The sequence below is a fragment of the Notothenia coriiceps genome, unplaced genomic scaffold, assembly GCF_000735185.1.
Source record: "Notothenia coriiceps isolate Sejong01 unplaced genomic scaffold, NC01 NC01_scaffold00027417, whole genome shotgun sequence".
NCBI lineage: Eukaryota > Metazoa > Chordata > Actinopteri > Perciformes > Nototheniidae > Notothenia > Notothenia coriiceps.
In genome coordinates, this window is record NW_011360118.1 from 1 (window position 1) to 17262 (window position 17262).

At 38.4% G+C, this 17262-nt stretch overlaps 1 protein-coding gene across 1 annotated transcript; it reads left to right on the plus strand.

The window, feature by feature from the left end:
* Positions 1-100: 100 nt before the first annotated feature.
* LOC104957579 (sodium channel protein type 5 subunit alpha-like) lies at positions 101-15124 on the plus strand (the record flags this gene model as incomplete). Its single annotated transcript, XM_010785223.1, has 9 exons — positions 101-242; positions 592-765; positions 3349-3471; positions 5170-5445; positions 9970-10023; positions 10333-10474; positions 11014-11114; positions 11257-11527; positions 13344-15124. Coding segments are annotated over 9 exons (2581 nt in total), but the record flags the coding sequence as incomplete, so codon positions are not given.
* Positions 15125-17262: the final 2138 nt, after the last annotated feature.

Below are 17262 nucleotides of genomic sequence, written 5' to 3' on the forward strand. Positions count from 1 at the left end.
TGTGTGTGTGTGTGTGTGTGTGTGTGTGTGTGTGTGTGTGTGTGTGTGTGTGTGTGTGTGTGTGTGTGTGTGTGCCTGTGTGTGCAGTCTGTACGTCCAGGTTCAGGTGCTGTGACGTGGATACAAGTGGGGGCTCGGGGCAAAACTGGTGGAGGCTGAGGAAGACGTGTTTTCAGATCGTAGAGCACAGCTGGTTCGAATCCTTCATCATCTTCATGATCCTGCTGAGCTCCGGAGCCCTGGTGAAGAAAAAACACACACACACACACGCACACAGAGACACACACAACTCACAAGACAGAGCGAAAGAGACAGACACACATGCAGACATATTTAATCATAAACTTAATACCGTACTACTGAAGTCTACTATATACCACTGTACTTTATTTTAAACTACCTATAGAAAGTACTTTAGTATTCTTTATACTACTTCAGTTTACTTTATACTCACTGTAAGGGTTATGCATGCTCTTATTATTGTTGACACTTGATACTTTCTGTCATTTCCCTCATCTAACAATCGTCCTTGCAAGAAATGACTCTTTGACGGCATTCCAAATGTAAAAGTAACACCCCTGCTGTGTTTAGGCCTTTGAGGACATCTACATCGAGCAGAGGAAGGTGGTGAAGGTGGTGCTGGAGTACTCTGATAAGATCTTCACCTACATCTTTATTCTGGAGATGCTCCTCAAGTGGCTCGCTTACGGCTTCAAGAAATACTTCACCAACTACTGGTGCTGGCTGGACTTCCTCATCGTAGACGTGAGTCCATCTTCTAGTTATCAATGCATTAAATGATCTGTCCTTTGAAAAATAAAATGTGATGATTCAACAGGGATGGTGAAGAAAGTAATGGCAAACTTAATAACAATTCTACTTTAATATACGGTCATTTACTTTACTTCACTGCAGTTTACCTGAGTTTCAGTAATTCATTTGATTAAATTGCCCTGTTATGCTTTTGGGGGTTTTCCCTTTACTGTAGTATGTTATATGGGTTTGTGTGCATGTAAATGGTCTGCAAAGGTTAAAATCCCAAAGAGACAAGTGTGTTGACTTGGGCAGTGTGTGTTACAGTCGTTTTTCCTGAAGCCTTGAATCTTGCTTCACTGAAATAAAGCATCTCTATAAATAAAATGAACGAGAGACATAGACAGACAAAGAAAGAGAGAAACAGCTTCAGGGCAGAAAATCAACCGTGGCTTTTTAACCTCCGCATACATACACACACACAGCGATAAGTATATCTGGACTCACACACAGACACACTCTCTCTTTCACTTTTCTGTGCCGGATTATGTGTTGGTAGAGCGACACACACACACACTTTAGAAACACACCATGCGTATGAAAGCTTTGTGTCTTTCTCTGGGTTTCTGTCTGTTTTCCGCCTGGCCGTCCTCAGAAATGTTGTGGCGTTTTTATTTGACTGCAGTGGCCTGAAGAGAGAGATGAGTTGAGTCACGGAGGTTTAAATATGAATATCTGAGACAAAAAACAGAGCAGAGTGATCTTAATAGAGACTGAAAGACGCATATATTTCACTCAAAGCTGCATTCAACAGTTTCCAAGCCACTACATTTCAAACTAAATGAACAATTGTAAATTCTTCACAACAAAAAACTCAAAATTGGATGATTTTTATAATGTTTTGTTGTATGAGGTTTGGACTAGTTTTTTTTAAATACAGGAATTTATTCTTTTATACATTACCTTGAAAAATACCATATTACCGATACAGATAGCTTTTTATATCTTATATGTTATACTGATGTTTATTAGCATATTATCCCTATCAAATAAATAAATGTATTTATAACAAATGACCAAATCCAATGGAAGTTAATAATATGTATAAAGGTGATAAGCAGTCAGGATTAGGACATTAGTATTGAAACAACTTTAAGTATTCAGAAATAATATCCAAAAAATGAAATTTTTGAAAACACTATTTAAGAGAAGACTAAAAAAAATGACAGGATAGAATTAGAAGAATTATACATCTTATTATATGTTTGATTACAAGCTTTAGTTTTTTCTAATCTGCTCCTGTTATAATTTGCATTTTCTTTCATTATCTTGATAAATTCAACATTTCCGCAGCATAAATTTCAATCAACAAAATGTCATACTCCCCACTCAAAAACAGTTTTTCATCCATTCCAATCATGTCTAATCAGTTTTCTTGCTCAGTGTCATTGAAACTCAACACTGTCTGTGTGGAGTGAGGGAGGTCTTACAGAATTTATAGTCATATTTAAGGAAGTCCAGGACGCTAAAACACAAATGAAATGTTCTGTGCTTTGGTGGTGGGTACTGTTTAAATGTGTTACTGTAGATCTCAGTGTTGGGTCTGCTGGCTCAGTTTCTGTCTTTGGACCACCTCTCCACCATGCGGGTGCTGAGGACCCTCAGGGCCCTGCGTCCTCTCCGGGCCGCGTCCCGCCTCGCTGGTATCAGGGTAAGCTCCACCCGCCTCCTGCTGCCCGGGCGGAAAAATCAAGCTCTCAAGTGGTCGGGCTGAGCAGGCTGGAGACTCAACTTTGACCTAAACTTCCAGTTTACCTGCTGCTGGAGAATAAACCTATTTTCAGATTCATTTTATGTAGGTTTTTGGGGCTTTGTTGCAGTCTCATATTTACAATTGTAACTTAGTTTTGATTTGGTTCTAGTGCAATCATTTTGAAACATTTCCTCAATAGCACCTAAATAAAATAAAATGTCTTCTGGTGACTGGGTTGAAATGTTTCTCCAACTCAAAGCTTTACATTTAACATATTTAGAAAGTTGATGCAATCATGTTGAAACATTTCCTGAAAAACACCTTAATCACAACTCCATTCATGCAATCACATAATGCTGCATGAATAACACTTATTTTGCAAAGAAAAACAGGTTGTCCTTACATCCAAAACAGGGTTAAAATGTCAGTGGTTCTAAATACTTTTTAATTTGTGTAATTTCTCACCGAAAAACAAAGTAATCATCCCTTTCTTTTACAAAGTTTGAATAAATTCGGTTTATTTGGACGTCAAAGAGGAATATTAACACATTTGTCCAATTTCTTTGTCTACACAGCTTCAATTTCCCCCTTTTTTTCACAGGTCATACCTCAATTTGTTATTAAAAAGGAGACTAACTCTATTTATTCCCTTTCCCGCAGGAGTTGGCTGATATTAAATCTAACACACGTTTTCTCCTCAAATCCACAGCTCTGACTTCCTCTCTGTCTTTATTAGAGGAGAAGTTAACCGTCCTGCTTCTGTCTTCTCCTCCTCCTGTTTTTCCCTCTGTCTTTATGTGTCTATCCGCTCTACCTTTATTCCCCCTATCTCTCTTCTGCAGGTGTCGTTGGTCAGTATGGTGGCCAACACTTTGGGTTACTCAGATTTTGCCGCCATCAAGTCCCTGCGGACGCTGCGCGCGCTGCGGCCCCTCAGAGCCCTCTCCAGATTTGAAGGCATGAGGGTAAGAGTCAGTATTAATAAAACTAACACACCTGGGCGTCCATTAATGCAAGGAAAGTATAAATATCATACATATCCTGCAAAATGTTAGGTAAAATGTTGTTTGAGTATATAAAGTATAAAAATATAAGATTATTAGATCATTATGCGATATCTCATACATTATGTAGTGTATGTGGTTAAGGTGGAGCTTCTTTCATTATGGATTCATCTAAAACGACTGTTTCATCTGTGAAATGGTGAAAGATTTGTCCAAACTTCCGCATTATAACACATTTCTTAAAAAATGTGTACATTATTATTCATTATTCAATGGACAGGCTGCAAAGATTATTTAAATGAAAAATGGTTTCACATTCATTTTCTGATACCCAGGTGTGAGTTTTATCCTCTATCATCTCATCCGTAGTGTCATTGTTTCCTTCTCTCTGATTGGCTCATCTCGTTTCTTCCTGTCAGTGTTTCCGAGCTTCTTCTGCAGCTTCCTCTCTTTCAGAATAACCAGTATTTCATATTTGAATGCCTCAAAGAAGGCAATCTTCTCTGTTTGTTTCTGTCTCATCAATCAGTATTACTATATCTCAGAGTCAGTGTCCTGCAGGAAATGTACTGTTGATACATTGACATGATACTATTTGTGAATATTTGTATATTTCTTAACTTTTTATATTTTATTTTGTGTGTCATGTATATAATGTTGCAAGCCCAGAGTATTTACTGCACCTCTGATAAAAACAAATAACCTATGTTCCTTTATAGTTTACACTTGGATTCAAAGTTTTAAAATATCATTTGATTACAAAATGACGGTTAGTTTGAACTGCACCAGTAAAAAGTATAAGTTGAAGCTAAGAGGTGAAATGTGAAAGGTGTGCAGGACGCTGACTCTGTGTTGCATGCTGGGAAATAAGTCTGAGCTTCCACTCTCCCATGATCGTGTCCTCTCCTCTTTGTTCGGTTAATACGATTAGCTTTGGTGTCATTTTGCAAAATGCTGTACTGCTCACTCAGCAGGGGATTCTGGGTAGAAGCAGTGCATTGTGGGCACAGTAAGGAGGTCTGGGGTGGCCAGTCGACTTTATTTTGTGGTGTTTAGTAACGACATTAGCTGACTCAGCTCTCACTCTGAGCAGACAGAAGAAGAGGAAGATTATTTCTCCCCAAAAATACAATAATATTAAAAAGAAAGTTTGTTCAGATTTGACCGAGCAAGGGAAGAGATCGAGTCCCTCAATATATAAATGTTGCATTGGAACAGCTTTATGCAGTATTCCTTGCATAATTTTGTTTCATTTAGAGATAATATTGTATTATTAAATAAAACAATACATTAATAAATACATAACAAATAGAGTCGAGGAAGAAAGAAAAATATCTACATTTCAAATAAATGTTTTTATGTCTGAATAATGCTAGAACAATAAGGTATGCTCCCAAGCTTTAGTTACAATTTAAAATCTGACATTCCAACTTTAAAGCTTGTATAAAGTCAACCTCAAAGACATAAATCAGAAAACACATTACTCTCCAACCTGACTCCGCCCTACTACATCACTTCTTTAAAATGTTTTGCTACATATTGGACATATTGTTTCAGCTGCACTTTACAATTTGATGTGTTTTATGTGCAATCATCTCAAATAGTCAGTGTGTGTGTGAGACAGTGTCTTGTGTGTGTGACGGTGTTTTTGGCCCGCAGGTGGTGGTGAACGCTCTGATCGGGGCGATCCCCTCCATCATGAACGTGCTGCTCGTCTGCCTCATCTTCTGGCTCATCTTCAGCATCATGGGCGTCAACCTGTTCGCCGGCAAGTTCGGACGCTGCGTCAACCGCACGGGTCACATCTACGAGTCGGCCTTCATCAACAACAAGTCCGAGTGCGAGGCGCTCAACGACACCTCGCTCTACTACTGGACCAAGGTCAAGGTCAACTTCGACAACGTGGGGGCGGGGTACCTGGCGCTGCTGCAAGTGGTGAGGAAATGTGATTTATAGCTCTTTATCATGTCGCTGAAGCTTTTATAAAAAGCGCCTAACAACAGTAAACCATGAAGAAACAAAAGAACAGCAAGATTTTGGTAAGAACGTTCGCTTTTAATCAGTCCAACCATTTTATTTATTTTAAGATTTCTATTTTTCTTCTGTGTTGGGGAAAAAAAGTAAATATTATTTTCATATTTATATTTAATATGACTTTTTCCTCATTTTTCCAAAGCAAGTTTTTACTTATCCGCGGGCATATATGACAACATAATGGTGAGAGTTGAGTATTTCCACTTTACTTTTAACTTTATACTAAACAATATGTAAAAGTTAGATATTGTACTTGTAAAGTAAAAACCGTGTATCTCCAGATTTGTTCATTTTGATTTTGTTGCAAAATCGAGTTATTTTAATTAGACTAAATATCTAATAATACATAATATAATCAGAGAAAATAGAAAACTCATTTTCATTCGCTGCATTTTAAGTTGCGTTCAGGCACTCTAATCATCTGCAGGGCTTAATTTGCAGCGTGGGCTGAGACTGAAACACATACATGAACACTGCTGAACACACTGTTCTCTTGAACACACCTCATGTACTGTTCTGAAGCACTTGTACTTTACCAGAGTATTTCCATTTCCTGTGTCTTCAATCTTCTATTACTGTACTTCTACTCGACTACATCTCAAAGGTCAATATTGTAGTTTTGACTGCACTAGTTATTTTTCAGATTGAGATCATTAATATAAAATAAAAATAATTAGTGAATACAATAAAGTTAGCCATTACTATACAAGTAATTAAAATGAGGTCAACCTATTATTTGATATTCTGGTATTCCCCAAAAAAAGAAATAATTATAGCAATAATAAAAATAATAAAAATAACAATAATAATGCAAAATAACCATTATGTACTTACATAACACTTATAAAGGCATGCCTTAGTATTGCTACACTATACTTCTTATACTTAAAGGTGACCTATCATGCAAAATGCACTTTTGTACGTCTTTTATACATGAATATGTGTCCCGCTGTTCCAGGGAACTCACCAAGTGTCAGAAAACACAACCCTCTCTATTTTCCTCCATACCCAAATCTCTTAAAAAGGGGCTGCAATGGATCTGATACAGACTGATCCAGATTTGAACACTTCTGTGACGTCACAGAAGTGGCGCTAAGGCTATTGGGCCAATTTCACCAATCAGGAGGAGACAGCCACGGACATTGCCGTTCGAAAGCGCTGGAGACGCTGTAGTACATATGCCAGGCCTGTAGATGGTGCTGTTCTCACTGAATCAGCCCATGATGCAAAGACAGTGTTAAATAGAGCGAAATGAGGAATGGCTAAAATGCATGATCTGTTTGGTATTTTGAAAAATAAAAAGTATAAATATGCATTATATAGGTATATATTATTCAAATATAGCATGATAGGTCCACTTTAAGTTTAAAATGTTAGTACTGGCTGCAGATGAAGATAAGTCGGTCGTCCAGAATTATTTAAAAAGCGTCTGTTTGAAATAAAGAGCAGAGAAAACCCTGCTCAACAACTCGAGTTCAAATGAAATCTGAGTGTATCCGTGGGAGGATTGACTTTTCTCCACCCTCCCCTCCTCACCCTCTTTTCTTTCCTTCCATCCATTTGCTGTCTTCATCTTAATTTCCCTCCCACACCTGTTCTTATCGCTCTGACTTTTCCACGTCTGTCTCCCTCTCTTTCTCTTTGTCTCCATTTGTCGTGTTAGATTTCAGTTACTTCCTCTGGCTTCTCTCATCCTTCTTTGTTACATTTTTTATTCCACTTTATGTTTCTAAATTGAACATGTATTTATAAAAGAGAGCATACCCATTAGTTTTCTCTTCCTACGGTATTTTTGTTGGGAAGTCATGTAAAATGAAATACAATACAGTTTGAAAGACACTTGCATGTACATATAAATACATTCACTGAAAATATATTGTGAGATATAGCCACAATGAATAAATAAACACATTATATATATATAAAAAAATACAATATGCAAAAAGTTATTAATAATAATAATAATAGAAAAAAGCAATTATGATTAATTACTCTTTTTTTTAAATCCAAGGAATACCTTTCAAATGTAATAAATAATAAATAAATAAATATGATTTTGTTTGTATCATGCAGAAGAGAATGCAGGACTTTGACTTAATATTTGGTACTACTTATGGATGTTCACTTAACTTTTTTATGTTTGATCCTTCGTTATTGATCCTCTTTAAATGTATACTCTGACGTATTGCTTTGCTTGAATTTATTTTCCTTTGTGATTCTCAGTTTCTTTCTGTATTTCCAACCTATAGCATTTTTTTCCCGCTTCCCCTCCTCGTCCATTTCTTGCTTTGACTCACATCATCATCTGTTATCAAGCAGAGCATGGACAAAGCCACTAAAAGAAGGCAATGCAACTTCTCCTCTTTCCATCTTTGCTTCCTTTCCTTCCTTTTCTCCCCCTCTCTCTGTCGCCCACCTTGGCGTCCTGAGAGCCTCCAATCAATCAGCGTCTGAGAGGGTTTTATTTTTAGAGCGACTGCAGCCAAGTGGGAGGGAAACAGAGAGATGGAGGGAGGAAAGAACACATGGAGGAACATTATTTTAACTGCAAATGGAAAGAAATAAACAATGGTGAAGAGAAAAGAGTATAAGATGTGGGGAGTTAGGGAGAACAAGTCAGAACATTTACATCTGAACAAGGGACAAAGGGACAAAAGTAAAAAGGGAATGTAGAAATTAATAAGTGTCAAATATTTGTTAAAGAAAAAGAAAACCGATAAATCATCCCCATCTCTTAGTTTCGTGAGTTTTTCTTTTGTTTGTATAGCTGTGTTTAAAAAAAGAAATGTTCTGCCCGTTCTGTAACATTTTTACTGTATTATCTTGAAATTCAAATGATTTACGATATTACCTAATCAAATTAATCATTTTATTTAAAAAATAAAAACATTGGGAAGAATAAGGAAGAATAGAAAATTTTTCTGGATTTATTTTTGGATTTATTAACATTTAAAGACAGAAGTAATAAAAAAGTAAATGTATAAGAAAATCATTTTAAATATATATTTTTGACATTGGTGATGTTGCAATAAATAAAGTGCTGATGTCAACGAAAATGTAATTAAAAAATGAGGATATCAAGGAGAAATAAACCTGAGAGTTGCCAAGGCAACATGTCGCTCTCATCGTGTTTGGCTGGTCGCTCGGCAACTGTTGGCGGGAGCAACCCCTCCATCAGCATCTGGAAATAACTCCACGCTGCAAAAAATAAATATAAAGAGAAAACAGGAAAAGAAATGCAGGATTTATAGACATCGGTGACTCTGAAATATCCAATTAGTGCTGTCAACTGAAAGTCAACTTTTGACTGAAATTCAAATTCAAATAGTTTTATTGACAGGACCATTATGACACACAGTAGTGCCAAAGCACCATTTAAACAGACACCTATACATAGACCTATGGGTTAAACCGTTGCGTATACATCCTTCAAAAGAATGAAGGTGTTTTCTTTTCACCTTTTTTTCTTTTTTAAATGAAAGCATAAATTCAACAAAAAAACACTTACATAACTTTTGATTATTGTGCAGAAGGAAACATTGCTTACAGTGATTATGAAGTTTTAAACTAAATATTCTTTTTTTTGTTTAATCCCTTACACATTGATATGGTGATATTCATAGACATATTCGTAGTGCACTGCAACATGTTGTCTATGTGTAGGTCCTGCATTCAACATTTCACTTAAAAGCAATTTCAGAAATAAATCCTGTGGAGTAGAAATATAAAGTAGCAAAACATGAAAATACTTAAGGAGAGTACAAGTATCTTAAAGCTGTCCTGAAGTATATGTCAGTATTTACCTGAAACAGTCTCCAGGTCCGTAAAAAATAAAAGAGCTGGTCATCTTTTACAGCGTACAGCCTTTCTCTCACATCCCACTGAACATAATAACAACAGGTGGTAACCGTGGCGATGGGCTGGTTTCAGGTGTGATTGATGGACAGCGCGCGCTCCCTCAGAATAAAGTGTCTCTGAGGAAGGAAGTCCATTTAAGGGCGTGTTGATCCTTCATTGATAAAAACAACGTCCCCGTTTCCATAGCGGCTAATTTCCTGCTAAAAGGAGGGAATGGCTTTTATTCACTTTCTCACTTTAAGTGCAGGAAGTGTGCAGCACGTCGTCTTGGTGACGGAGGAGCAGAGAAACTCACATTTTACACACAGAGGCAGAAAATCCTGCAGTAGCAAGTTACTGCAGGAATATTATACAAAAGGGCTGAACTGAACATACACTATACGGACAAAATAATGTGGAGACCTTTATTTTCATCCTTCTTTCCCATAAAAAACCTTTATATGATAGATGCACAATTAACAGTATAATTGTAATGTGTCTAATTCATATGTATTATCTTTTTTGAATGACAAATCACCACTGCTGGCACTATTTATATTTCTTTCTTTTTGTGTGTTTGTTCTCAAGGCAACCTTCAAAGGCTGGATGGATATCATGTATGCAGCGGTGGATTCACGAGCTGTAAGTCCAAGATTCTTCATTTGAATTTGTTTGTACAATTGTGAGGTTGTATTCTCATGTCATCGTACTGCGTGTGTCTGTTATGTGATAATTTTTGCCTGTTTTTAATATAAAATTATCTGTAAATAAAAACTCATAATAATTAAAAGACTATAATTTCAGAAAATTACAAAACAGTCAATAAAGTATATTTTTAAGTGGAATAAAAACATGGAAAAAATATATACATAAAAAAATGACTATTAAAGGTTAACATGATGTTTAGAAGGGTTTGTATTCCTTTTATTAAATGCTGTTATTCCCTGTCAGGTGGAGGAGCAGCCCATCAAAGAGATCAATCTGTACATGTACCTTTACTTCGTCATATTCATCATCTTCGGCTCCTTCTTCACCCTCAACCTCTTCATTGGAGTCATCATTGACAACTTCAACCAGCAGAAACGAAAGATGAGTACCACAGACGGAAAACTGAAATAATACTCGTAAAAAAGCATAATAAATAATACACAAAGACATGTTTTCTCACCGAAGGACTGATGCTTTTTATATGAACATGAAATACATATTTCTTTTAAATATTGATCACATTTTAGAACGGACTGAACTATTGTGACTAGACCAATGGACCACATATAAATACATCTGTGCACAAAAATATAAACGTATCACTTTTGTTTTTGCTCCCATTTTTCACAAGGTTAAAAGTAATAGCTAAGACTTTTCATATGCACGCAAAAGACTTGTTTTTCTCGAAGTAACTATGGCCACTAATTTAGGCCACTTTTTAGAGTGCCTTATATTTTGAAGAGCCCCCAAGCACACAGGCTTGATAATCGTAGAAATACAAAGGGCTTTACTTGCGCACGTTTCTTGATTTACCATTTTAGTCATTTAAGATCGGTTTTCATTCGTCATGGGATGATAAGACAATGTTTTGAGGCAAATAGTTTCTGTAAAATAACAGTTTTTGCTGTTTGTCTCCTCACTTAGGAGGACAGGACATCTTCATGACGGAGGAGCAGAAGAAATATTATAACGCCATGAAGAAACTCGGCTCCAAAAAACCACAGAAACCCATCCCCAGACCTACGGTACCCACACACAGTTTACTGTCTTTATTTGAAAGACACGTCCTAATCAGAGGAAGTTAAGAATAAAGGCTTATCTCAGCCAATGATGCATAAGAAAAATATATTTAAAAAAAAAAGCTAAACAATCTGTTTTTCTGTGCAGAACTCTGTGCAGGGCTTCTTCTTCGACCTGGCGGGGAAGCAGGCCTTCGACATCATCATCATGGTGCTGATCCTCTTCAACATGATCACCATGATGGTGGAGACGGACGAGCAGTCCCCGCAAATGGAATACATCCTGAACAAAATCAACCTGGCCTTCATCATCGTCTTCACCTTCGAGTGCTTCGTCAAGATTGTGGCGCTGCGCTGCTACTTCTTCACCGTCGGCTGGAACATCTTCGACTTCGTGGTCGTCATCCTCTCCATCGTCGGTGAGGAAAAACTGAGTATCCAGGGGCAACAATCTCTGGAAATTGAGTATTATTAGCACGGGAAAATATTTTCTACATAACATTAGATTAGAATTACTTTATTGTATCCAAGCTGGGAAATTGTTTTGTTACAGCAGCATGTTGACAATGCATTGCACAAAAGTGCATAATAAAATTAAGTACAAATTAAAATAACCAGAAAATATATACATATCAACAACCAGAGACATATAAAGAAATAAGTATTTATTTTTATATATTTAAATTCAATAATGAAGGCAAAATATTTTCATGTCTTTGAAACATAGCAAATACATTATGGTTAATACAGTTATTGTTTCCTTCATTTGTACACTGACTAAAACAGAACAACTGGTTGGAAAACACATTCTACAGAATATTCAATTATAAGTGTAATAATAGTAAAAAAACAAAATGATATCATAAATAATAGTAAAATAGTAAAATAACAAATGATATCATAAATAATAGTAAAACAGCCTAAGAAATGTGTATTAATCGATCAAATTAAAGTTAATAATGTATCCCCAATATCACAAATGTCCCATTTGAGGGGTTTACAGTTTATACGGTGTACGTCACCCTCTGTCTATAGACCCTCTATTTATGCTTAGAAAATTGTACTGCAGTACACTTATACAGTAATAATAATTAGTAATTATATTATTATTTTTATTTCACAGTAAAATATCTGAATACTTCCTCCACCACTGTATATATAGAGCACAACGCACCTGTGTGTGCGCGTGTGTGTGTGCATGTGTGTGAGTCTGCCTCAGAATCATCTGGCAGCTAAGTGTCCATCCGCTGGCCTTGATGTTTCCCTGCACCAAGGTCCTGTGTGCTCATAACACACACACACTTCAAACACACATGATACACACACCTACCTAAGCAGGTCATTTAGCTATCAGTGTTGTGACAGGCCTGTGTGTGTGTGTGTGTGTGTGTGTGTGTGTGTGTGTGTGTGTGTGTGTGTGTGTGTGTGTGTGTGTGTGTGTGTGTGTGTGTGTGTGTGTGTGGCCCGAGGGAGGTGAAGGTAACAGCAGCAATCAGACCTGCCAGAGGGCGCTCCCTGTGGACAAATCAAACGTGATTGACCTGTTAAACCAGAGTGTGTGTGTGAGGGAGGGAGGGAGGTGTCAGGAGGGGGGGGCTGATGTACGGCACGATGGTGATTCCCTCTCGACTCCCCCCCGCTCATCACCCATAACTCAGCAGGGGAGACGGGGGAAAGAAGGAGGCATGGGGGGGTCTGTTTTATCACTCCGGGGTAACAGGGAGGAGACGGATGAATTACGGTGTTTGACTCGCTGTTAGTGCGCAGACACAGCTCACTTCTCCACATCCAATCACTCACGCTGTAATCATAAAGACGGAAACATCTGAACGGAGAGCTTTTAGATGATGTAACTCACAGAAATGTCTTCAAATAAAAGAAGATCAACTAATAGTCCTCAGCCAATCGATTTCAGCCCATTTAGTTCCTCCTGCGCGTCTCTGCAGATACACATCCTGCAAGAGACCCTTTAAAAGTCATATTTAAGGACTACTTTACTCCTAAAAGATCATTTGTATATTAATCACACTCTCCATGATACCTTCAATTCTTGAAGAAAACTTTTATTGCATTATTGAAGAATCACAAAATGTCTTGATGAATTGAAGGCAAAACTTTATGCAAACATCTGTTTACACACGCTTACACAACTCATGCAGTATAATCCAAGTCTCATTCATCCAACTGAATGCCAAACATAAAATGTAGTTATTTATTCCTTTTTCTGTTTTTCAGGTATCGTTCTCGCGGACATCATTGAGAAGTACTTTGTGTCACCAACGCTGTTCCGAGTGATCCGGTTGGCCCGTATCGGACGTGTTCTGCGGCTCATCCGAGGCGCTAAGGGCATCCGGACGTTATTGTTCGCCCTCATGATGTCCCTCCCCGCGCTCTTCAACATCGGGCTCCTCCTCTTCCTTGTTATGTTCATCTACGCCATTTTTGGCATGGCGAACTTTGCCTACGTGAAGCGCCAGTCAGGCATCGATGACATGTTCAACTTCGAGACATTTGGGAACAGCATGATCTGTTTGTTCCAGATCACCACCTCCGCAGGGTGGGACAGCCTCCTGAGCCCCATCCTCAACAACTCGCCCGAGGAGTGCAACGCCAGCATCCCCCACACGGGCACCACCGTGAAGGGTAACTGCGGCAACCCATCGGTGGGCATCACCTTTTTCGTCACCTACATCATCATCTCCTTCCTCATCGTGGTGAACATGTACATCGCCATCATCCTGGAGAACTTCAGCGTGGCCACGGAGGAGAGCACGGAGCCGCTGAGCGAGGACGACTTTGAGATGTTCTACGAAGTTTGGGAGAAGTTCGACACCGAGGCCACGCAGTTCATCGAATACGCCAAGTTGTCCGATTTTGCAGACACGCTGTCAGAGCCTCTGCGCATCAGCAAGCCTAATAAGATCAAACTAATCTCTATGGACCTTCCCATGGTCAGCGGGGATAAGATCCACTGCCTGGACATCCTCTTTGCATTCACAAAGCGCGTCCTGGGCGAGTCAGGCGAGATGGACGCCCTAAAGCAGCAGATGGAGGAGAAGTTCATGATGGCAAACCCATCCAAGATCTCCTACGAGCCGATAACAACGACTTTGAGGCGAAAACAGGAAGACGTGTCGGCCGCCGTGATCCAAAGGTGCTATCGGAGGCACCTGATTCGGCGGCAGCTGAAGGCCGCCTCTTACTTGTACCGCCAGATCACGACACCTCGGCACGCGGGGGGTGAAGCAGAAGAAGGAAGCGAGGGGGTGTTGGTGGACGACGCACCTGAGAAAGAAGGGTTGATTGCCGCCATGATGAGGGAAAACTATGGCTCGAGTTTATTAGCAATGGAGTGCTCTGAGACTATTTCCGCAACCTCCTCCCCGCCATCCTACGACAGTGTGACGCGAGCCACATCGGAGATATTTCACCCACTCGCCGCCAAGACAGAAACTATTGCCATTGACACCCTGGACAGCGAACCAAGCGAACAATTACCGTCGTTGGACAGACAGCAGGACACCGTGCCATAGCGCGAAGCAAAAAGCTAAAAAATCCTAGTTTTGGGTTCGTCCTTTGTTTACTGAATGTACCATTGCTGAGAAACGCTGAGGAAGGCGGCAAAAAGGGAAGCTAGGAGCTAGGAGGAGTTGCTTAAAAGAACAAAGAGGAATATTTACTACCTTTTAATGTTATTTCCTGTTCCCTGTGGAGATTCCTGGGCTCATTTTGGGAGTTTCTCAAAGCGAACTGCAAAGACGGAGAGGAAAACCCTGTCTGCCTTTGTTGGAGTAAAAGACACAAGATCCCTTCTTGGATCATTCAACTAAAGTCCAGGGTTCGCAAAACAATGACTGACCTTTGACCTCAGCTACAACTATATCAGATGTATCCATCATTTATTGGCCTGGGGGGGTTTGTGCATTCCCGCAGTTGATCAATATTCTCAGATTATGCCTGGCCGTAGGAGGGGCGGTGTTCCTGGTGGTGTTTCTCGAAACTTTCTGACTGACTGAGACTCGAGAGGAGGGAAAACAATGAATTTTAACACATTTTTTCGTAGTAAAAAGTATAACTTTGTTGATGTTACCAGTCTTTTAATAGCGGTACGATTATTACTATTTTTTATATTTTTTAGAGTAAGTTGACCATAAAAGCAGTATCTCTCTTTGGATTTCAGATTGGCACTAGCCTTGAGAGAGTGGCTGAATTACCACTTTGTAATAGACGAGAGGAGAGGGTGCGGTCAGGAAAAAAACTAAAGCCTGAAAAGCAACTTCATCAGTTTTTTGTTGGGAGTTTTTTGCACTTTAAGTTTACATGTGCTGTCACTTTAGCACACCTGGGCAAAGACACATTGAAAAGGGGCCAGAGGTGTATTTATTTTTCCTCTGAAAACCTTTGAGATAACACCAAAACAAAATGAATACAAGTGCACAATGAGATTTTCTACACACTCTTGGACTCTTGCAACATGTGTTTTGCCCTAGTGGTGAACATCTTCTTTTCTGTCCGTTTTTACACCGCTGGGTGATTTGTCGAAAAGTCCTTCTCAAACTTTACGAACAAAGTGGAACAGAAAACTCATATTCCAGCTGCATTATTACACTGCATGAGAAAATAAATAAAGTTTACTGACTCGTAGTCAAAGTTAATCTATGACGTTGGATTTGGCTAGAAATACAATTGTCCGTTATGTTGTCAAAAGTTGAGTAAAATGCCATTAAACCCTTTATCAAGTTAATGTATTCTTATGCACCTTTATCAAAAATATATTATTGATCAGGCTTTGCTAAAGAAAAATGTTAATTGATTTATGACAGACGTTCATATCATAACACCTCAGGTTGATTTCACTTTTTCACTTCAAAGTGGGGTAAACAATGTTAAATGTAGTTAAAAGGACCAGACTTTTGGTTTGAGACAAGCTTGGCGAAGGTGCCAATAATACAAAATAAGTTTAAGCCTGCAACAAACCTTCAGTCTTTGCATTTTACCAACTGAACAAAGAGATATATTCATGCAAGAATATATTACAAAATACACGTCAGGCTTTTTAATTCCACAAATAACGTTTTTCCTCTCAGTGGATTAATGCTACTGTAAGAACTATACAACGACTTTTTTGACAAATCACCCACTATCATTATCTATCCGTATGGTTTGGGTTTGGATCGGCAAACACAAGATCTTCAGCCAAAGTCTCGAGGCTAAATTAGCTAAAGATTTTTTGAGGTGTCGACCAGCCATGACCGGAGTGTGATCAACTCAGCACATTTTACATTTATGAAAAGCTTCATCATTTTGCATTAGATCAGTCACCAGTGTCGTGGAAAAACGTTGTCTTTGAAACACAAACCTATGCAGCTACTATTTGTATTATATGTTTCAAAATATCAGAAACAATTGAGCTATTTCAGATTAAAAAGGAGCAACTTTCCCATTACTTTACAAGCTTAATCTTGCTCAGACCAAAACTAACAATATCTTTCAAGTTATAGTTACTATCATTGGATAACTGAGAATGAACAACAAATGCTCAAGAGTCAGAGTGCCATAACTTTGTTCCAAAGCCCCATTATTCCAAACCCCAATTGTTCAAAAAATGTCCTGTTGAGATGACCGGAGACCCATTTGAAAAGAGCCCAGAATCCCAAAAATAGAGACGCATTTTTTAGAAATAGAAATAGGATTTTGTAAATGCTCCATTGGAAAAACAGACCATTGGGAAAATGTGCCATGAGGAAAATAGCCAGGGTTTGTCTGTGTTAAACCAAAATATACCTAGGAGTCATTTAAAGATGGCCGCTGCTGAGCAAGTTTTCCAGAACACTGATGTGACGGCGCTTGAAGCTTTTATGTTTCCTCTAAATTCTACGAAGAGTTTCTTTTCAGAAGTGAAGGAACAAATTGATAAACTCGGATTCATGTTTAGACTTTATTCACAAGTTTCATTTCTTATTAAAAAAAATGTATGCACGGTTTTACAAATGATCTTTCCTGGGGCAGGTCAACCCAGAGTACAGTTGTATATACAGTATACATATTTGAGCGTAAAAATGATCGATATCAAAGTGATATCCCATTTTGAAAAGAGACTCTTCTATTCAAATCACCTTGTTATTTATTTATTTATTGAGTTTTTTTCAGATTG